Here is a 23,842-nt window from a genome sequence, read left to right on the forward strand (position 1 = left end):
CACATGAAAAATCACGTCATAAGTAACTGTAAACATAACAAATCAATACATTTAAATGGGTTTCCTTTGCTGACACAAAGTTTAAGTCTGCGATTTCAATGACAGTAAATAATGACATGATGATTTGCAATACATCAAACAATAACCCCCTTGTGGCCCCACGCTTCCAGCACTGAATATTTCTTTATAAAAATGACATTTGAAAAATCTTCTTCTTTGGTATATATGCATTTGTTTTATAATTAAGAACAATATAGGGTTCATAAAACACCCTGTTTGCTGCCATTTAAAAATAAGTTAAGGCTCTATAGCTAGAGAAAACTGTGGAGGAATTTGTGAAGGGTTCTGTATAACTTAATACACACTCAAGATTTTTCACAAACTAAAAAAATTAAAATAAAAAATGGAAAGATCTGGAACTTTATTTGCAAGAGAAAATAGTATTCTTGTGAAACAAATCTCTTTTTTACGTTGCAACAATCTTACACACTGGGGCCAATAATCTGGGATCTAGTAAAATCTTAAATAAGAAAATCACAAACACTGAAGTACATCAACATCGAACTTAATCAAACTTAATGTTTTAGGGCATGTACATTTCACATCCTTCAACAAAGATGACAAATATAATTGCTACAACTTTTATTTGTTTGGACCAAGCTCAAAACATAAAATAATAACACTATTTAAAAATAATAACACTATTTAAACACTATTTGAAAAAAAATAAAAGCCAGAATTTTTCAGCTCACCTGCGTTGTATTTTGGTGTAAAATATTGACGGGCACAAACACCTTGAAAAGTCTTGTAAAGAAAGTTTGTGGGAGGCATTATTGTGTAGGAAGACAACTGTCTACACATGTGATAGGAGCAGCAGCTACCATGGAAAAGTTGGGACAAACTTGAATACAAAAAAATAGCTTTTCTAAAGCCAAGGATGAACTGATTGTGGAATTTTGGACTGATATAGATAAGGATGTGACAGAAAATAGTGACCAATACAGACTGTTTATTCATATTTATTCTCCCTTTAATGCAACGCTCGGGAAACATTGAAATAGGCAAAAAAAATAATAAATCAACAAAAACTGAATAAAATATGACCATTCTACCTTTCATCACACTGTCTGTAAATGAGCACAAATTCTTCATAAGAATGTATTGAACATAAAAAGATTGAGTTTAAAAAAACGGTTTCAAATTATTTTATCGTGTTAAACCATTTCCAACTCTGACTTTTCAGCCCAACAAAAGGAAATATTAAATCTTCTCAGTTTCAGTGACAAGAAAAAGCAACACAACACATGGATATCAGCCACTGCCTTTGGTTGATATCCAATTTCTGCTAGACCAGTTATGGAGACCGAGATCCCTACTTCTAGACAAAATAGGTTTAGAAATGCAGAATGTTTTCCGGAAGAAAAATGCAACCTCTGCTGGCATCCTTTCCACAATTCTTCAGACACTTCATCTAAGCCTGCAAATGCAAGCACATTTTCTAAACAGCAACCATGTGGTGACACACAAATCCGGAACTTCTCTCTCAGTATGTGCCCAAAGGCAAAGACTTTTTTTTTTTTTTTACAGTTAGGTTACTAAACATTTGAATTAGTTGAGTTGATCTATAGCAACTAGATGTTGCCTGAATAGGCTTGATATTGTTTGAAAATTTAATTACTTCAAAAAGATACTGGTTTGGTTTATAGCTATACCTTCCTTTGAGAAACATAAATATTTATCAAGTTCCTTTCTAATCAACACAATGGATATATGTTTAAATGGTCTAAAATTGGTTAAAAAAAATCTTACTTCAAACCAGGAATCTCATCTGATCTAAAACATTAAATATATTCGTATTGCAAGTCTGAAAGTATTTGATGCCAACTTTCAGCAAGTTGATACATAATACAAATAAATACATACAGAGTATAGGGAGCAATCAAATCAAAAATAGCTAACACCATTTTCCAATGGAATCAAACAATTCATGCGAAAACCAAGAAACTTTATTTCTTGCTTACTCTGTCAGTTTTGTCAGCTTTTTTCTTTGCCAGATTCCTTCCTTGTCTCATCCTCATGCTGTGCTTCCTTTCCCTTCCCCTCCATTTTATCCTTTTTCTCTCCCTCTTTTGCTCCCCCACCACCCCACTTATCTTCCTTGCTCATTCCTTCCTTTTTAGCATTGTCTCGTTTAGTTTTTTCCATTCGTAGTTTCTTCACAGCCTTTTCCATCTCTTCTTTCTCCATCTTCTCCTCCTCATCCTTCAGTTTGGTGGCCAATCTCTCTTTCACTCTCACAGCTATTTCCTTCCTTCCCAGCTCCAGCTCCTTCTCCTCCTGCTCTTTTGCCAAGAGCTCTCTGACTTCAGCCAGGGCCAGCTTGGCAATCTTCTTGGCCTCTACGCGTGCATGGATGATAGCCAGCTGCTGCTTTAAAGCTTCCCGGAGATTTAAACCCACATCCCTGGTTGAGGAGGTTTCTGGGATGGGATGATGAACAACACTGTTTGGTGTTTCACCAATCGGAAAACCATTTAAAGGTAACAGCTTCATATTGATTCACTCTGTTACTGAGCATCACACAGCAGGCACGGAGGCAGGCAGGCATTTGCACATCACTGGATGAATTCATGATTGCAAAAAAAAAAAAAGAAAAAAGGAGGCATTGGCCAGTTTCTAGGTTAATTCTATATCATGGTTTAAATTTCTTTTCCCATTATATTGTCCTGTGGTATGCTTTTTTTTCCCTTTTTGTTTTTAGTGACTCAAGGACATCAAGTGCAGAAATCCGTGATTGTGTGCAGTATAACAATCAAATATGATTTCACATCTACCCATCACTCTTTACCAAATTGAGGGGCTGTCCCAATCTGTCATTGTGTGAGAGGCGGGGTATAACCTGGACAGGACACCAGTCCATCAAAGGGCCACACAGACACAAACAACCATGCACATTCACTCCTAGGACATATTAGAGACACCAATTAACCTAACCTGTATGTTTTTGGATGGTGGGAGGAAACATGAGTACTTGGAGAGAACATACCAACTCCACACAGAAAGGCCCCAGCTGGGATTTGAACCAGGAACCCTCTTGCTGTGAGGCAATGGTGACAACTACCACACCACCATGTAGAGCTCCATATTCTATATTTTGTGGGGGTTTTTTAAATGGAAAAAGTATTTTATCCAGTTGAGTCAAAATAATATTCACTGCTCAAAAAAAATGCTCGTTTGCCAGACCTGATTCCAATCGAGCACATCTGGGACATCATCTCCTTCCATCCACCAACGCCACGTTGCACCACAGACCGTCAGTTGAGTGGTGCTTTAATCCTAGTCTGGGAGGAGATCCCTCAGGAGAACATCCACCACCTCATCAGGAGCATGCCCAGGTGTTGGCCACACACACTACTGAGCCTCATTTTGACTTGTCTTGAGGAATTTCTACTGAAGTTGGATCAGCCTGTAATGTGATTTTCCACTTTTATTTTGAGTAGGATTCCAAATCCAGACCTCCATGGGATAATAATTTAGATTTACATTGATCACTTTGTTATTTTTGTTCTCAACGCATTCCACTATGTAATGAAACATGAATTTCAACTGGAATATTTCATTCATTGAGAGATAGGAAGTGTTATTTTAGTGTTGCCTTGATTTTTTTGAGCAGTGCATTTTAGAGCTATCACTGCAATAGTGAAGTACTGTGAAACCATGATTTTTGCTTTAGCTCAAATAATGTCAGAACCACATACTGGCCCATGCCTCATTCAAAGCAACAGGAATCCCATGCCAATCTCTTATTTTCTCAGAGCACTTTGTAGAACATGATTTACACCCATAGCTTACAAATGTGCTTAAGTTGAGATTCTCTAGTAAAACCAATATTAAACTAGGAAAATATAATAAACAAGTCCAGGCACAGTCAATCCAGATATTCATTAACGTCAATAAACCAACACTGTTAAAACCAAATAATTCCAAACTTCAAAAAATTGTCAAAATTAGTTAATTAATACAACTGAGCAAATAAACACACATCTTGCTCAATTAACCCTCTGAGGTCTATGATCACACCGGCGTGATCAGATCACATGACGTCATTACAGCTCAGTCCCCAGAGGGTTAAAGACCACAATGACTTGTGAGTAGGTCAAATTTTAATCATTAGTCTAGTTTAAACTGTGTCAAAACACAGCTTGAAAAATTAGGCTGCAGGACTATACCTTTCTTTACTCCTCTCCTGACCCCATCTCCAGGTTTTTCATCTAGTGTTGCATAAAGATAAGAGATAACAATCAGCTCTTTTACATGAAGTATCTGAGCTATTATATAGAATTCAAATGGTCACTCAATTTGCACACTGGCTGAGCAGTAGCAGTTGTATTTTACTTTTTTTTTTAAAGTTTCATAGCTCCATATATTATAGTTATTTTCCGGTCCACTTGAAGCTTCAAGATTAAGCAAAAATCACAAGTTGTCTTCAGTTGAATTTAGTGTTGATTAAAAGAGATTCTGAGCCACAAGCAATACATTTCTCAGTGCAGCACATCTCCAAACAAAGTTTTTCCACCAAAGCGGTTCCAGCGCTGATATGGAGGCAGTGTCGAACTTGTAACCAGTTCTTTCCATTTCACCTGCCAACATACTGGCTTCAGCCCCCAAAAAACAGGTGCAACATTTTACAGGGTCAGAGCAAAAAACAGTTTTACATGAGAGCAATGGGTCGAGCTCATTGAGACCAATAAGACAAACAAAATTATTTTGATGAAGGAAAAAGTCAGTGTGTAGCATCTGGTCTGTTTTGCTTAAGAAATAATTAATGAATAAATAAATAAATAAAAATTGAGCTTCAAACATGGATGTAAAGTTGAAGCAGAAGTAGAAAAGCATGAGCTCAGTGTCAAATCTTCCTGCTGTTCAATGTTTTAATATTGCAAATCATTTTGTAAATGCTGCCCAATGTGTTGCATAGAGCAGCATTCATAATCACCGTTTTTAACCAAATTTATAAACCGTGTTTGTAGCTATAGTTATAAACAATATTGCCATCTGGCGTTTTTAGATCCTGCATTAAAAAGTTTCGATAAATATAATTTGCAGTGCCATTCAAATACCAGTCAGCATTGGGAAATGCAGGTGGGCTCTGTAGAGCCTTTACAAGCATTGACTATTGTTTAAACAGAGTTAATAAACTAGGTAGATGATGGAAGATTAAGACATGTAATATTCACCTGTATATACTGCACTGTGATCAGGATACTATAAAAGGAAGGTTCAAGAACGTATTGGAAGAGAGATTTAATGTGTCATATTGACATGGCTATGCGGTGGCTCTCTGGCTGTGAAAAATCAAACTAGTTCTTGGTTCTTTACCAACTTAGAACGGCTCTAGCACTAGCCCTGAACGATACTGCTGAAAAAACAGGCATTGATAAAATCCTGTAATTCCTGTTATTACAAGTTGATTTTAATTGTTGATTTAATTTTTTGTTCTTTGGCTCCCCCTACAGCTGTATGATATGACACCACTGTTATTAAAACAAATCTCTATGTGAGCCCTGCAAATGTACAGCCATATAGTTTGTTGTCATGTTGAAGAGGCCTCAAAGACGCCGTCAAAGGCACACAGAAATGTTAAGTAGCCATCAAACAAAACAGTGTGATGCAGGGCTGGAAAGTAATGTTGTCAACTGGTATATCTCAGCCCCCGGGCACTCCAGGGCAGTTTCTGGCTTGAATGGGCATAACAACACTCAGTGTACATCATATAGAGTCAGAGGCACATATTTTTAAGGTTAACAAACTTCTCTAGAGTTGTTTTAAGTCAAAGCTGCTATAAAATGTATGTCTTTCAGTTTTTGTTCTTAAAAACACAAGAGACAAGAATCACTCCAACACAGAACAGGAAGTTAACAGCCTGCTTCTGCAATCATACCATCCATTAATTTAATTGCAATTCTGCTGGTATAGCAACCCTGTCACATACACAAGATAATAAACCTGCAGTTAGTTTCAGTTCTGTAAGGGTACTTTCCTGAGCCCTGTCGCCTCACAGCAAGAGGATTCCTGGTTCAAATACCAGCTGGTGTTGCTCTGTGTATGCGTGGGTTCTCTCCAGGTACTCCTCCTACAAACATCTAAATTGTGAGTTTGCGTGTGGCTGGTTGTTTGTCTTTATGTGGCTCTGTGATGGAGCACAATGACAGCTGGGATAGGCTCCAGCCTCCCAGGACCTAAGTTGATTTAAGTGGGTGTAGAAAATGGATTGATAGATGTTTTGTCAGCAGATGAGTGGAGTGGTGAGGAGGCACAGGCCCTTACCAACATATGGTCAGAGGTTGCGGTTGCTTGTGGCTATGATTATTGCTTGTTGTGAACAAGCTGGCTGATGGGGAAGGATTTCCATTTTCGGTCCTAACAAAACAACAAGAAGTAAACCAAACCAAATGAAGGTGTGAAATTTTCTGGCATTCCCTGTCCAATCTGCCCAATAGTCCCTCGGGCTATCCTAGTGTAAAAGCGAAAGATTGTTACCGTCATTAGCAGATTCAACTATTCCAACTGTGCATGTTTAAAGATCTATTAAATAAATTTGGATTACTGTAAATTCCGGACTATAAGCCACTCCTTTTTTCCCAGGCTTTGAGCACCGCGGCTTATAATACGGTGCGGCTAATATGTGTTTTTTTCTTTTTTCTTCATGCCACCAAAAACATTTTGCCTCGTAACATTAGATCAATAAAATTAATGAATAGTTCAGTGGTCCAATGAAATTGTACGATAAATCAAACACACTTACACTACTAAGTTATTATAAATCAGTCATTTGTACTCCCTCAACATGGAAAACAAACGAAGAAATGCATTTGATGCAGCGAGTGGCGAAGTTCTGAGGCTGTTCAATTCGGACTCTGAAGAAGATGACTGATGGTTTTAGTGCGCAGGAGGGAGATGAAGAAGGCGATCAATGACTTTTCCTGGTAGGCTACAGTCTTTTTTAAAAAAAATTTTTTTTTTAACGATAGGTATTTAAGTTAAAACCATCAGTGTTACAGGCACTGTTCGGGAAAAATAGCATTTGCAGTATGTATTCGTTTATGTTACCATACACATTTAATCAAAACTTTAAAAATCCTCATGTGTAACATCTTTCTGAGTAAATATCTCGTAATTACAATGTTAACACCCACAGTTTATAATCCAGTGCGGCCTATACAAGTACAAAATGGATTTTCTTTTTAAAATTAGAGGGTGCAGCTTATATTCAGGTTCGCTCTATAGTGCGGAATTTACGGTAAATAAAATATTAAAAGGCTCTCATGACTGACAGGATAAGGGCAGGTTCAAGATGCTTGGATCTTGATTCCCACAAATCATTATCATCTTGGCTAAATAGATAATCTGATGGGCAATAATACTTATTAAATTGAAACGAAAATCCTACACAGTTTCGGGTACAGTTAAAGTATACCAGTATATTATATGGGCAAAGAACAATAATGTAGCATTTCAATCCACATAGTTCTAAAAATTCATGTGAGGCAACAATTGTACCTGTTTATGTCAACGAGGAAATAAGCCCTGTCTACCGTCCACAGGCAGCAGAAGCGTTTTGTCACAAACGGTGGGGGAGAGACATGCTGCTTGAGCTTTCCTTTGGCATACATTTTTTCAAATGCATTTTGTAACTATACATAAAAGGCAGAATGAATCAGTAATTTTCTTTCAACATGCTGAGCAGAATTTTGATTTGAACTGTGACAAAGCTTAACAGATGCAAATTACATCTGACTGAGATCAATTACAATACAGGGAGAAGTACCTCCCAATGTGGTATGCTCTTTCAAATGGCACGCAGACTGAAATCCAGATACAACTGGCATGATCCCACCAGCCAAAATAATTGGTACAACACAAAATCAAGAGCCTTAACCTTAACACGGATTTTAAAAAAGTGCACAGTTCAAGATTTAGAGTAAATGTTTTCAGCTTTGGTTTTTACATTCTGCAGCAACAGGAAAGAAAGGGACAACAGGGCAGCTATCCAAGTGCATGATTCGTTTAAAGTTGTTCAAAATATTGCCAACAAGTGTAGAGAAAGGTTATTTATCAATACTTTAAATACACTAAATAACTTCCTGAATATCATCTCCATGTCCAGGCAAATTAATCCACATAATGCAATAGAACTTCTAAAAAGGATTTCATTTAAAGATTCTGCTAATACATAAATTCGTTTAATCAAGTTTGACTTTTTTTGAGGGCTGGTGGAGATGAAACTTGGGTGAGGCCGACAACGCAAAACTAGACTGGAGGTATTGATATCCAAAGTGACTGGTTGGGTAAAGTTGCCAAAACCTGCAAAAGTAGGCACAGAACATAAAAAGCACTGCAATAGTCGGTTCTTTTTTACACTGTAGTGTCTGCTGGACTTTGAGGCACTTCAGCTGGCCCTTCAGGTTGCTGCAGCTGACCTAGAGTTACTGGTTATGTAAGCCAACTATGACAATCTTTTGCCCCCGATTTTCATCATCTTTGGCTCCTCTTCTTATAACCTCTCCCTCATCTTCGTCATCCTCCTCCTCCGCATGCATGTTCATGCCTCTTCTTGAAGAACCATGCTCTTCCATACCCTCCATGGACTCCAGTGGCTTTATAAGACCATACAGGAAAGTGAAGATACCGTTAAACCAATCAGATTCACCTTCCTCCACCTCTTCTAACCAATCCAGAGCCTTGGCTTCACCCTGACCATCAGCCTCACTGGTCAGGCCTATGCAAACAGGGTGTGGGATGGAGATATGGTCAATGGGGGATGGTAGTAGGGGTGAGAGGTAAGATATGCGGATTGAAGGATGTTATGTGAAGAGGTGGTGGTGGTAGTGCCGGTGGTGATTGGTGGTGGTGGGGGGGATACAAATAAAAGACAAAATGTACTGAAGAGGGTTGAGGGGAAAAAAGGAAAGAGAGGGAGGGAGGGAAAGAAGAGGAGAAGGTAAGAAAAGCTTTAAGAGTAGGTTAGGCAGTGAGGGATCTACTCTCAGTCTATCATAGGTACAAAGTCTGGCTATCTGAGCATGATCAACAAAAAATTAAAATCAATTTGTTCTAGCTAAAGCCATGATGTAATTATGGCAAGCAATTAAAATTTGCAAAAAATTTTGCTGAATTTAACAATCGTGATCCATTATTTGACATTTCTTACAAAGTGGAAATATCCTTGGACAAACAAAAAGACACAGAAAGGAAGGAAAGTTGAAGTTGGATTTTCAATGATTGAGGTCACAGGAGAAGTTAAAAACTAATATCTGCACATATTTTGCTACAAATTAGGAGGTATTAGACTTTAATACAAAGAATATTTACTACACTTTATTTTATATTGATCAATTTAAGCAATATTATTGCAGACATATTACTATCTACACAACTTCAATAAATAAGCATTAAAATAATGAGCCAGATAGAAACAAGGGAGTGAGCATCGTAATGCCAGGAAGCAAATAACATTGTTTTGTAAAAAGGTGTAAATGGTGGCCTATACCATTAAACCTTAAAAGCTACTGTTCGATAGAGTGCAATTCGGTATCTTATTGACGGTAAACTGTCTGAGCCATCTCCATCACTTTGTCTGGGTACACAACCCCTAGCAAAAATGATGGAATCACCGCACTTAGAAGATGTTCATCCAGAGTATTTATTTTCTAAAAAAAAAAAAAAATCTATTTAATTTACTAGCCAACCATTCTGGTTTTGTAGAACATTTTGAAACCCTTTTTTTATTTAGGTGAAGTAAAAGAAAAATGGAATTACTCAATTGTGAAGGAAAAAGTTATGAAATCACTGTAATTTGCATTTCTAAATGCAATTTCCAGCTAAAGTCTTAACTGCAGACTAATTTGCATATATAAAGTGTACATGCAGAGCCTAATGAGCTGTTGCATCTAGCTGATTGGCGGGAAACGTGGCCCCAACAAGTGAGCTACATGTCAAGACAATGAAATGGATTAGAAAACTCTTTCAAGAAGACAGTTTAGTGTGGAAAAAGATGCTGGTTGTTCATCGTCAAATTTGTCTAAACTTTTTAGCAAATACAAACAAAATGGGATGGGTTGTAAAAAGGAAACATACAAATCAGTTGCCACAGGCACGCTCAGGACGGGAGATTGGACTGAAGACACATTTCGGTGCAATCTGTTGGTTTCCTTAGCTACGATATTAATTTTTTGAATTGGCTCTATATGAATTAATTGGATTATGATTACAATGAATTGAATTCCAATTGGCTTGAATTGGACTATATTACTTAAGTGCCTTGAGATGACAATTGTTGTAATCTGGCGCTATATAAATAAAATTGAATTGAATTGAATTCGACCAAGAAAGACGTAAAAGCGCTAGGAGCAAAAACTCAAAAGCAATATGTCTTGAAAATGCAAGAAATGTATATCAAAAGAAATTAAACTAGGCAAAAACCAGAGTCCATTTTTGTTACTAGTGTAAGAAACCAGCTGAAGGAAATGGGATTTATATACAAAAAAATAAAAAACAATGTAAAAATCAAAAAGAAAATCATTTGGAAGACCTAACTGAAGAAAATGTTACAGTGGGCTAAAGATAAACAGTCATAGACAGGTGCAGGTCTAATGAAACCTACAGTATAAAGATGAGTGCCTGAAGAAAACAAGCAAATTTCCAAAATCATTGATGATATGGGGTTGCATGTAAGGTAAAGGACCTGGCAGTCATTACCTCAGACAGGGTTCATACACTTTTTTAGCAATGGTTTTCAATGACTTCTCCATAACCTTTCAATGAATTTTCAAGACCAAAGAATTAACGCATTTCAGTCGGACCATTGTCGTCGGTGCCTCTAAATCAAACCACAGACACATTTTGATACACTTTGTTTTGTTTTAATTGCAAGTTGAATTCTTATCAACACATTTACCATAGTGCATTCATCTCCTTTTGAGTGAGTTCAAATACTTTCCAGTTAACATGTGGTCCATCCATGGACAGTTGCAGGAGATTGCGCAGCCCCATCTCTGATAGCACTTTGCCCAGTTTTTGAACTATATCGGCCTCCGATGAGTGTCCCAAAAATTCAGAGCCAATGTGTTTAGTTTTGACCTCTGGTCCATCCCACAGTCTAATCTGAATGTCCATTTGTTTTGACTGCAAATGTTTGTTTAGACTTTCGTCAAATAACAAAACATATGCTGTTTGTTGCGACACCTCCTTCAGTATCAGTCTCTTAAAATATGGTGCAACACATAGTTGCACTTCTTCTCTCCACATGCAAATTTCCTTGCAACCTGACTGTCTGGAAACATAGCTTGGACAAGACGACATATGTCTTCCGAAGATTTGTACAAGTAATGTGAATTCATAACTTTCAATGCCCTCTATACCTCAGCCTTAAGCTGTTGTTGCAGAGGCATCCAGGTGTGTTTGTAAACTATTGGCAGTGCCACCACCACAGCAGCGGTCGTCGGTGTGGGGAAAAAACAACAACTCTGAGCTGCTTCTGCAGCGATCTGTGGCTGCCGTGTCTTTTTTTCCTTTCATGTGGCTCAGCAGGGCCGCTTCTCCCATGCCGCTCACATCGAAGGACTTCGAGCAAAACCGTAGGTGATGCAACGTCGCACTTCCAGGTGAATTTAAATTTTAATCACACGTTACACTATATTTATTTTTAAATAGGCCTACTTTACACATTCTAAATATTATCCACGCAATATTTCAGTGACTTTTCCAAAACTTTACAGAGGATTTTATTATTTCAAGGACCGAGAAATTGCATTTTCAATTTCCATAACTTTTCCTGGTTTTTCATGACCATATGAACCCTACTCAGAAGTAAATGTATAGGCATACATCAAAACTTTAGGCACTTTCTCACTACATCAATCGAAAGACAGTTTGATGATGCTGAAGTAATTTTTTGGGATGATAATGAATCTTGCCACCAAGTAAAGAACGTTAAAACCTTTCTCCAGGAAAAACACATCAACTCAATTAAATGGCATGAAAACGGTCTATTCTTTGTTCTAAAAATCTATTTAATTTGATATTTTTAATAGAAAATGTCAACTCAATCATTTCAATTTCTCTGAAAGGCCTCCAGCTTACCCAAGGGAGGAAGCTCTTCGGTTATTAGGTACCATTCTTGCGGAACCAGCTTTCAGTGTCCGGGAAGCAGACACCCTCTCTCTACCGTTAAAATCAGTCTGAAAACCTTCCTTTTTGATAAAGCGTATAGATAGAGACATGGCTCAGGAGACGCTGAAATACTGCTGGGGGACCTCCTGTGATGCACACTTCGTCACTCTGTTCTCTTTTACTCTCAATGCACATATAACATTATTCTTGTCTTAACTTGTGTTTCTCTTTCTCAGCAGGTATGAGGTAACAGATCTTCAGCTGACCTAGTGTTATAGAGCATAACTGATTTAATGAACCATTTGCAGTTTCACTGTACCAACCGTGTATACTTAGACTTGGATGGCTTATTCTTTGAGACAAGCATAAGCTAATGGCAGGATCAACCAGGCATCCCAAAAGCCAGAGAGCTTTTTCTTTCCAACATCGCATCATGCATGCTCAGGATGAGGTATTTAGAACTTCCAATGCAATCTGTTGGTTTTTCATCTAAAAGATTAAAAAAAAAACTAAAAAAAAACCAAACACTTGTGTGGAGCATTATAGATTATCTCAGCTTTACATCCATATGTGGGCAGCATGGGACAGAATTATCTAAATTGCCCTATGGGTGACGGATCACATTTTTAATAGTGTCCCCATGCCAGCGTTGTATGAGAAGGTAACAGATGAAAATATTTTTCCCAGATTGCATCGTTACCACAGTGAAACATGGTGGATAACGGTCTGAGGTGCATTCTCTTATGCCGAATTTAATGACCTTATCAAATATGACCAAGCTTTTAAAACAATTTACAGTCAACAAAAGCTTTTCCCTTGTGAAAACAATATGTTACAGTATCTTTCAGCATGACAATGCACATGCACACATTACTTGAGTAAAAATTTAAAAAATTATCTCTTTTGAGCAGAAATCAAAAACTAGCATGATATGGACAGGAAGGAGTCCAGATCTCAATCCAAATAAGTATTTATGTGCTTGTATAAAGGGCAGGTTAACTGAGAAGTAGATTCCAACAATGACAGCTGAATGAGAAAGCATACAGTTCTAAATGCAGCAGGCTTTCACGAAAGGCAAATTTTGTTCAGTTCTGTGAAACTAGTTGGTGATATGCAAGATTGTCTGGTTTGGTGACAAGTTCCGCACACTGGCAAATTATCTCCAAATTTTATAGGTCTCCTTAGGGGTGGGGTCACCTGTTAGTGCCAATCAAAACTGCCATGTGTAATAACGGCATCCTATTGTTTTTATTGGGGCATTCCAAAGTGGAGATGAGAAATGCACGCTTTTTGTCTTCACTAGTTTCCATGTAAATGAACATGTGAGCAATGGACTTCACATAACATTTATAAGTGGTCAATCTGGTACAACGTTTCCCAACCCTGGTCCTCAATGCACCCAGCCGGGCATGTGTTCCATGTATCACACCCGATTCAAATAAACTGGTCAGCTCTTTAAAGTCTGCAGAAGACCCATTCATTTGAAACAGGTGTGCTTTAGTCCTGAGTGACTTATATGTTCATTTGCAATTTGGCAGACATGCTATTTTAATAGGCAGAAAACACTAAATGGTACAAAAACAAATATTGAGCTGGTAATAAAAGGTGCAATAAAAAGTAATTTATGCAAAGTTCAACATTCTGCTGAAATTGCGCAGATTTGCAAACTGTAGTGGTCTGCCACACTACAAATGCACAAATGTCAATGTGGTTTTAGAAAGAATAAATGAGAAACAGGCTTTGTTTTGTTCCACTGAATGTTCTCTGTATCGCTCTAGGTTTCTATCCTGGGTATTATTCAAGCTGGGATAGAGCAGCCTGCATCTCCTTTCATCCCCTCCCACAGAAAAAAGGATGAAGCATTCCCACATTCAGGGGCAAAAATTCCTTTTCACTATCCACAGTTAGCGCGCATGGAGCCCGTCGACAAAATCCAAAGCCTGGTTAAGTTGGAGGTGTAGTCCACTTAAGTCCCAAATGGCAGATGTGCCCCAATTTTAATGTACTTTGGTGCTGTTAGTGTGGTATGTGTTGAAAGCTGAAACCTGCCTCTGAGGCTTTGCTTTGCAGTAAGACGTATTGCATCACTTCCTGTTACCATTTGTGTGTACTGTGGAATTTCTTGCTCCTCTTGAACTACTAATAATCACCTCATTTCTCCCTATAATTTACACATTTTGCATAGTTAACTCTATCGCATACTTGTTATATTCTAACGCTCACTCTTACAGATCTTTAGTCTTTATTTTTCACTTTTTAGCGGTGTGTCTGGTTCTCTAGCTTAGCATGGCTACCAGTTCTCTTCCTCTATCTCCTGCTTTCACCTGCTCCGTGTGTCAGATGTTTAGTTACTCCTCTGCCTCCTTTAGTGGTAATGGTACATGTAACAAATGTAGTCTTTTTGTAGTTTTGGAGGAGAAGTTATCTGAATTGGAAGCTCGGCTCTGCACTGTTGAAAACCACCCGATAGCGAGCCAGGCCCCTTTAGCCAGTGCGGAGCCACCTAGCGTTGCTATCCATTAGTCACACCCAAGCAGATCCCGAGCAGCCGGGACTTAAGAGTGGCTGGGTGACTGTCAGGAACAGGAGTCATAGTCCTAAAGTCAAGCCCGTGGTTCACCATCAACCTGTCCACGTTTCAAATAGATTTTCCCCACTCAGCGACACACCCGCTGAGGACAAAACCCTGGTAATTGGCAGCTCTATAGTCAGAAACGTGGCATTAGAGACACCAGCGACCATAGTCAAATGTATTCCAGGGGCCAGAGCTGGCGACATAGAATCCTATTTAAAACTGCTGGCTAAGGATAAACGTAAATACGGTAAAATAGTTATTCACGTCGGCGGTAATGACACCCTGTTACGCCAATCGGAGGTCACTAAAATTAATGTTGCATCTGTCTGTAATTTTGCCAAAACAATGTCGGACTCCGTAGTTTTCTCTGGACCCCTGCCAAATCTGACCAGTGATGACATGTTTAGCCGCATGTCCTCATTCAATCGCTGGTTGTCTAGATGGTGTCCAGCAAACAACGTGGGCTACATAGATAATTGGCAATCTTTCTGGAGAAAACCTGGTCTGATGAGGAGAGACGGCATCCATCCCACTTTGGAAGGAGCGGCTCTCATTTCTAGAAATTTATTAGTCATCCAAAAACATGACAACCCAGGGTTGAGACCAGGATGCAGAGTTGTAGTCTTACACACTTCTCTGCGGCTTCCCAGCTGATGCTGCCCCCCCCCGCCCCAATCAAAAAACACAAAAGGAGCAAATCCTCTTGTGCAAAAAAAATTTAAAACAAAAACTTTAACTGAACAAAAACATCAAACTATTAAATGTGGTTTGCTGAATATTAGATCTCTCCCTTCGAAGTCTCTGTTAGTGAATGATTTGATCTGTGATCATCATATTGATATATTTAGTCTTACAGAAACCTGGCTGCAGCAGGAGGATCATGTTAGCATTAATGAATCAACTCCCTCTGACTATTTAAATGTTCATGTTCCTCCAACCACAGGCAGAGGAGGAGGAGTGGCAGCTATCTTCAGATCAGGGTTACTAATCAGTCATTCCTGTCAGGGAAAAATGACCTCTACCTACTGTGGTTCCGAGTGCAGTGCTTAAGGGGTGGATTCAAGTTACCCAACTTTGACTCAAATTAGAGATTAGTCACAAATTTGACTTTGAATCAAGAAAATTGACAAAGGTGAGTTACGAGTGCAACTTAACTTGGACCTTAAGACAAGTCAAAGGAAAATTAAATGAAAAACAACATATTCCCAAAGGGTAAATTATGCTGTTACAGTTGTGTATCTATTTTTTTAAACAAACATTAACTTTATTATGAAGAGTCATTGCTGCTAGCAGGAGGGACATCTTGTACACACGTGGACAAAATTGTTGGTACCCCTCAGTTACAGAAGGAAAAACCCACAATTCTCACTGAAATCACTTGAAACTTACAAAAGTAACAATAAATGAAAATTTATTGAAAATCAAATAATCAAAATCAGCCATTACTTTTGAAATGTTGATTAACATAATTATTAAAAATGGACAAAAATGATGGTACCCATAACTTAATATTTTGTTGCACAACCTTTTGAGGCAATCACTGCAATTAAACGATTTCTGTATTTGTCAATGAGCGTTCTGCAGCTGTCAGCAGGTATTTTGGCCCACTCCCCATGAGCAAACTGCTCCAGTTGTCTCAGGTTTGATGGGTGTCTTCTCCAAATGGCATGTTTCAGCTCCTTCCACAGATGTTCAATGGGATTCAGATCTGGGCTCATGGAAGGCCACTTTAGAATAGTCCAACGCTTTTCTCTCAGCCATTCTTGGGTGTTTTTGGCTGTGTGTTTTGGATCGTTGTCCTGTTGGAAGACCCATGACCTGCGACTGAGACCAAGCTTTCTGACACTAGGCAGCACATTTCTCTCCAGAATGCCTTGATAGTCGTCAGATTTCATTTTGCACACATTCAAGACACCCTGTGCCAGATGCAGCAAAGCAGCCCCAAAACATTGCTGAGCCTCCTCCATGTTTCACCGTAGGGACAGTGTTCTTTTCTTCGTATGCTTGGTTTTTGAGTCTATGAACATAGAGTTGATGTGCCTTACCAAAGAGCTCCAGTTTGGTCTCATCTGTCCAAAGGACATTCTCCCAGAAGCTTTGTGGCTTGTCAACATGTATTTATGCAAATTCCAGTCTCGCTTTTTTATGATTTTTTTTCAGCAGTGGTGTCCTCCTTGGTCGTCTCCCATGAAGTCCACTTTGGCTCAAACAACGACGAATGGTGCGATCTGACACTGATGTTCCTTGGCCTTGGAGTTCACCTTTAATTTCTTTGAAGGTTGTCCTGGGCTCTTTGGATACAATTCCAACGATCTGTCTCTTCAATCTGTCATCAATTTTCCTCTTGCGGCCACGTCCAGGGAGGTTGGCTACTGTCCCGTGGGTCTTGAACTTCTGAATAATATGAGCCACTGTTGTCACAGGAACTTCAAGCTGTTTAGAGATGGTCTTACAGCCTGCACCTTTAAGATGTTTGTCTATAATTTTTTTTCGGATGTCCTGGGACAATTCTCTCCTCCGCTTTCTGTTGTCCATGTTCAGTGTGTTACACACCTTTTCACCAAACAGCAGAGTGACTACTTGTCTCCCTTTAAATAGGCAGACTGACTGATTATGAGTTTGGAAACACCTGTGATGTCAATTAAAGGACACACCTGAGTTAATCATGTCACTCTGGTCAAATAGTTTTCAATCTTTTATACAGGTACCATCATTTTTGTCCAGCCCTATTTCATTAGTTTTTTTTTTAATAATTATGTTAATCAACATTTCAAAAGTAATGGCTGATTTTGATTATTTAATTTTCAATACATTTTTATTCATTGTTACTTTTGTAGGTTTCAAGTGCTTTCAGTGAGAATTGTGGGTTTTTCCTTCTTTAACTGAGGGGTACCAACAATTTTATCCACGTGTGTATTTCTCCATGTTACAGAGGAGTTAAGAAAGCTTCACACTGATTTCATCACAATGTTATGAAGAGGATTGACAGTGGTGTTCATTAACTTGTGCAGCATTCTTCTCGTACAATCAGGTCCGGGGACTCCTGAGAGGTCGCCAGTACAGAGCCAGCCTACTTCAGTTTGTTCAGTTTCTTTGGGGCATTGGCTCAGATGCTGCTGGAGATGGGGGAGGAGCAGGCCAAGTGTTGATCTGAGCTAAGGCTTCTATCAGTCCAATCCTCTTTCACCTTAAAGCTTGTGATCTTTCTTATCCTTGACCACACGCCTCCGATGTTGTTCTGCTTGAGTTTACTTTAGTTTTTTACTCTTTTTTTCTGTACATCTTCCGGCCCCTCTGTCACTGGTAATCCAGGGTTTGTTTTTGGGGAAGCACCTTGCTGTTCTTGTGGGAATAAAACTCTCCATACGGAGGTTGTAATCAACAAACTCAGTCATGGCACTGATAGCATCTCCATGCTGCTCACAGAGTGTATTCCTGTCTGGGGGCTCAAAGCGTCCCCGCACGTCATCTTCAGCCGCCCCAGACAACTTTTTCAAAGATCATACTGTGACAGGTTTTTGCTTAACAATGGGTGGATATTTACTCTTGGATTAAAAATTTGTTAAACATTGATATATATTTTTTTAGCACAAATAAGACACCTAGACCACTAAAAAAGGAGAAAAGAAAATTTGGATGAATTGAACGTATTGCTCAAGTGGAGAGATTATACATCACATCCTCATTTCCATCCCCAGATTTATATAGAGAACACCTATCACTCCAGTCAGAATTCAACACACTTAATACAGATCATGCTGTTGAATTACTTCTTAAGTCTAGCTGTAACAAGGCTGGCAAGCTACTGGCCCACCAATTAAAGCAGCCTACCTCTTCTCACCAAATCCCCCAAATTAAAACATCAGCAGGTATACCAATTGACCCTAAAAGAATTAATGATGTATTTAAAAACTATTATGCTTTATCATATACGTCCGATTGAGATACGCAGGGCTTTGACATTTCTTTTCAATGCACTCAAAATTCTTCTGGTTAGACCTGACATGGTTGAAAAGTTGGAAATGCCAATAACCGATGAAATCTCAGTTGCTATTCCAGCTATGCAAAGTGACAAATGTCCGGGGCCATCCAATTGAGTATTACAGAAAATGTCAACACAAATTAGCCTGTTTTAATTGATATGTTTAACGTATAATTTTCATCTCTTAGTATACCCTCATCACTTAAGCTTCTATCTCTCTTATCCTGAAAAACAAAAATAAATAAATAAAAGATCTGTAAACAACTCTTAAAGAAGCCATAGATGCTGCGTAGAATGGCACTGCCAAATTTGAAACTTTATTACAGGGCAGCCAATCTCAGAAAAAATTAATTTTGGCTACACTTAGACCAGTGTTTCTCAATTCCGGTCCTCATGACCCACTGCCCTGCACGTTTTCGATGTTTCCCTCCTCCACCACACCTGATTCCAATTAATGGCCACTGCAGAGCTTGGTGATGAGCTGATCATTTGAATCAGGTGTGGTGAAGGAGGGAAACATTGAAAACGTGCAGGGCAGTGGGTCATGAGGACCGGAATTGAGAAACACTGACTTAGACACACACCTCTCCTCCCCTATTTGGCTTAAAATGGAGGCTGCATCATGTACCTAGTGTCACTTTCAGCATTAGTTAATTCTCTTATGAAGAGTCCCTCTTCTGATTACACAAAATATAGAATAAGTTTATATGTTGTTTTGGTCTCCAAACATTCTTTATTGGCTCAAATAACTGTAAATCCCATTCCCCCCCCACACCATTTTTTGTTTGCGTACAAGAACTGGACTTTGCTACTTTGACTTATTGGTGTCTCAGAGGTGTTATTGGAGTCATGATGTGGCACATCTTAGGCCAGCCCACACCTATTGCCTCATACTTTTAACATTACAATTTTTTTTTAATTTATTTATTATAAACTAGGTTAAGTTGTAGTTGTTGTTGTTGCTCTGCAATTCTATCATGTTGAACCGTTTCTTGTTTTCGGTCTTTGTCTTGGGTCATATTTTTTGGTTTGTGGTATTTGCCCCTTTTCTGAAAATATCAACAAAGAGATTGTGGGGAAAAAAAAAACAAAGAGGTGGGTAGTGGGGGTGAGGAGAACCAGATTGTAGTCTGATTTTCTGAAAGGCGGCAGGGTAGAGGAGACGTATTGCATCTTTTACATTTGCACAAACAAGTTTTTATTTTCTCTGTTGGAGCAGTTGACAAAATGTTGAGATTTGGATGAAATCTCTGGAAATTGTTTGTGGGTTTGGGTTTGCTGATGAAAGTCAGACTGTGTCAGCAGGAGCACCAGGTTATAAACACCACTATCAGAATAACACAAGTGAGCTCTCTTGGTAAATAATATGAACGCAAACATCAAGGCTTGCAGTTAAATTTCCCAGGTACAGATCCTTATCTTCACAGCGACACATCCAGGATTTCACCACCTGTTTTTAAATAAGCACATACTTCCTTTTGCTGTTCCTAATGTTATTGTCTTAAAAGCCAGGTACAGAGGCGTTGGCCTTTAAAGAAGTCCAAACTTTGAACGCAATCTGACATTTCCCATCAGTATCACGTGAAGACCTGACCTGGACTTCCTCCACTCGTTTCTCCATCTTGCTCCTGCCCTACATCCACAAACTTTCTTCTTCACATTGTTGGGGTTTTGGAGCCTTTTCTGAGGGTGCAGCTGACATTTGGAAATCTCAATTAGCTGCTCCCATTTGTAAATTACTTCTGAGTTGGCACAGCAACTCATAACAGATGTAAAAAATATGAGGAAAATCCATTCTAACAGCATAGCTTTTGAAACCTGTGCTGGAAAATCTTTCAAAATCTTTTTTGCTGAAAAAGTAGCCATCATTATCATACATCAAGAGCTGAAGCAACTTGTTGCCAACTTCGGTACAGCACATTTCTACAAATGAATAATGATATGATAAAAGTAATGATAAAAAGGAAATGATAAAAACAACAACTCATGACTTAACATGGATTTTAAATGACTTGTTGTTCAAGGAATCTCCAAACCACCGGGTCAGGGACTGGTATAAGGCCATGAGTGGTTTGGAAATAAATCCATCGATTAAATGCCTTGAATAATAAGCAATGAAAACAAATACTAATTGCTTCACACTGACATTAAATGCCGCATTTCAATATGCCGCAACTTTCAGGTAATTTTTGGACCCACAAGTTGGTTTTTGCCCACTTTTTCAAGTAGACTTCAAGTGCAATAAGGGGAATGTAAACCATTTTGCAAATCATGTCTGATCTGTCTGGCAAAGATTCAAGTGATGCGACTGCCTACCCGTTTCCATTCTGAGCCAGTGGTTAACTGTTGTGATTGTCCAGCATCTTTTCCGTTTTGATATAATACCCAAAATATTCCCAGAGACAAAATTAATTCTTCTCCATCTTCATTTTCCTCTTGAAGTCCATCATAGATTTAATTTTCTTTTTTTTTTAAAAATACCTCTGCAAAGTTTGTTTCTGGTTGAAGCAACAACTAGTTATACTGAATTAGAAGTGTAAGCAACGTTAGTTCCAAATAACAAACTCGTTAAGAAAACTCAATATTCAAATGTTGGAAGAGTTGTTTTTGTTTTTAAAATCATCATTTGGCATTCTAACAGATTAAACAGCATTTAATCTACTAAAGTAACATTAAGCAATGCAAAACAAACCCAAAAGCATCATTTTGTGCACTTCATAAAACACAAAACATATCCCTGCAGAGTCCTACACAAATTGTGCCAATTTTCAGGCGTCATATATTCTTTTGTAAGACAACAAATTGTAAAACTGGTTATAAATCAGAGATAAATCAACTTGCCTAGTAGAACTTTTGCATCCTCGACATCAAAATCACCATCGCCATCTGTATCGTAGGCCACCAGTTTACCTACAGCAGGGAGAAATATACATGTAGACTTAGGGTTTTGTTCTCACAGTGACCACAAAGTCAGATTAACATGAATCATTCAACATAGACAAGTCACTGTTTCAAGTCTTTTTGATACATTGAAAAAAAAAAATGACAAAGATTAAGAATTCCAAAATAATGGACAAAACACAGTGCAAAATATTGCATACATGTTCATTGAAAAGTATTGTTGAAACTATCACAAAGTAATTAAATTTAGAAGTCAGATGGGAAATGGCTTAAATAAAATCTACCAAGCACTGGGGTCACTGGTCATCACCCTGTTACTAGGATCCAGTAGTTTTATCAGGATATGTGAAACAATACCGCCTGACATATAATTAATAGAAACTTCTCGTTTTATTGAATTAAGAGTATTATTTATGACTATCATTGGTCAATGGATAAGTTGTTCTTTCTCAAAACAACACTGAAATGGCAGGACATGTTAAACATGTCATGCAAATAGAAAATTTGATCTAAATAAGGAAAATCAGTTTAGTGGGCTCTTGAAAGCTTTCTTTTTCATTATGAAATTTAGTGCAAAATTCACCAAATCAGAATTTAACAGTAATATACCCGTTTTAACAGATTTGGATGCTGCATAAAGGCTATGTGCTGCGTACAAAAAATTGATGGGGTCTTTAAAATATAGCTCACAACATGGACAGTGAATTTATTTTAAGACCAAATGGGCAACAAAATAATTGTCAGCTAGCATGCCAAATCAGGAGAAATGATTGCCTTTTAAAACTTTTTGCCAAAAAGCTCTTGAAAAACATAACAATGTCAATTAACATAACAAAAATAAATATGCCTTGTGATTTTTACCTTGTAGGGTCTCAGACAGGTTAATTTGTAAGCCCTTAGCCTTGTCTGCATGCAAAACAAAGAACATACATATTGGAACAGCAAGATTAGGAAACAGAACTAAACAGATTCAAATGTTACACAAGAACAACAGATCCATTCTAAGCATACAAGAATGAACCATTTATTAGTAGAGTGAAAATTAGGATAAGAGTCAAAAATAACAGGCAGCCGTTAAACATCTTTGTATCTGTGAAAAAGCAGCAACCTACGACACGCAGTTTTGCTGTGTGTATGTATTACATTCCATTGATTTAACAGATATTTTTATCAAAATCGCCTTTTTGAGTGAAGAGTGTACAGGAGCGTAAACAATTTGGAATTTCAATTGAGGTAGTACCAAAAACAAGTGGGATTTGTTACGTTATTTAGATGGAAAACAAGCAAAAAAAAAAAAAAAGCCCACGCTCTAATGGAAAGCTGTCTTATATGGTACCATATAACAATTATGCAACCATTTTGACATTGACAAAAAATTTAAATAAAACAAGCTCTTACTGGTAGCAAGTATTCATATCTCCATGTCTTTCATCCTTTTTTGAGGAGATTGGTTCCATTGCCATCATTTTAGGTTCTCAATACATAAGGGCTCGGCAGTTAATTGGTTGTATCAAGTAATTCAAATCCATCATTGATCTGTACGTTTTAGAATAGAACAGAAGTACTTTATTCATCCCAAACTGGGAAATTTCTTTGCAGTAGCAGCATTTACACCTGAGACGATGAAATAAACATAGAAATGTTCTTATTAATTAAAATTTTGTCATTGGAAACTGGGACATTAGTTGTAGAGATCTTGCTGACAAGCAAGTTTTCTTTTTTATTTGCAATTCTTTTTTTTTTCCCCAAACAGAGTTCCTAATAAGGAACTTAGTTAAATTCAGTGATCCCAGAAAGAAATATTAATTTGCTCATGACTTACCCATGACTTTTGGACTACGATATAAGCCATTGTTATCTTCATCACCATTACCAACTATCTTCGAGGATCAAAGTTGGCAGACAGACCCTGTCTTGGAAAGGGAACTGCTATGGAACACACTCCTGCCTCAGGAAACACCTCTGCAGGAGCAATCCTCCTATTACACCATAGCCCTATTTCACCTCTTTCTGAAGCAACTACACCGGTCTGGAGATTACATCAAATGCCCTCTGAGGTACTGGCTATAACTGAACCAATATATTCAAGGTTTATTGTGGTAGAATCCTGTAGTATTCGCCAACTTTGAACCCTTCCAAACACCAATACTGCCCTGCACAATACTTTGGGGCGCAGCAGCACTTCACCCTTCACCCTTACATCCAGAGGGCCA

At 38.2% G+C, this 23,842-nt stretch overlaps 2 protein-coding genes across 6 annotated transcripts in view; both read right to left on the reverse strand.

Annotated features, from left to right (window-relative positions):
• Window positions 1-23,842, reverse strand: part of asph (aspartate beta-hydroxylase) — a 51,674-nt gene that overhangs the window by 18,852 nt on the left and 8,980 nt on the right. For 4 of the 5 annotated variants that reach the window (XM_072363503.1, XM_072363502.1, XM_072363501.1 and 1 more), the window contains exons 3-4: window positions 22,491-22,535; window positions 21,570-21,638 (exon numbers count right to left, since the gene is read on the reverse strand). In XM_072363503.1, the coding sequence (XP_072219604.1) occupies window positions 21,570-21,638; window positions 22,491-22,535 (114 nt within the window). The remainder of the gene's footprint in view (window positions 1-21,569; window positions 21,639-22,490; window positions 22,536-23,842) is intronic. The other variant, XM_072363504.1, reaches the window with a different exon arrangement.
• On the reverse strand, window positions 408-4,204 carry LOC140268588 (uncharacterized). The gene is made up of 2 exons (XM_072363516.1): window positions 4,137-4,204; window positions 408-4,061 (listed from the first exon to the last, which is right to left on the reverse strand). The coding sequence occupies exon 2, from the start codon at window positions 2,551-2,553 to the stop codon at window positions 2,035-2,037; it is 519 nt and encodes a 172-aa protein (XP_072219617.1). The 5' UTR covers window positions 2,554-4,061; window positions 4,137-4,204; the 3' UTR covers window positions 408-2,034.

This window comes from Leuresthes tenuis, unplaced genomic scaffold, assembly GCF_036924035.1.
Source record: "Leuresthes tenuis unplaced genomic scaffold, fLeuTen1.0.hap1 SCAF_14, whole genome shotgun sequence".
NCBI lineage: Eukaryota > Metazoa > Chordata > Actinopteri > Atheriniformes > Atherinopsidae > Leuresthes > Leuresthes tenuis.

Excerpts from the sequence above, each read along its gene's own strand:
- LOC140268588 (XM_072363516.1), bottom strand. The coding sequence starts at position 2,553 with ATGAAGCTGTTACCTTTAAATGGTTTTCCGATTGGTGAAACACCAAAC.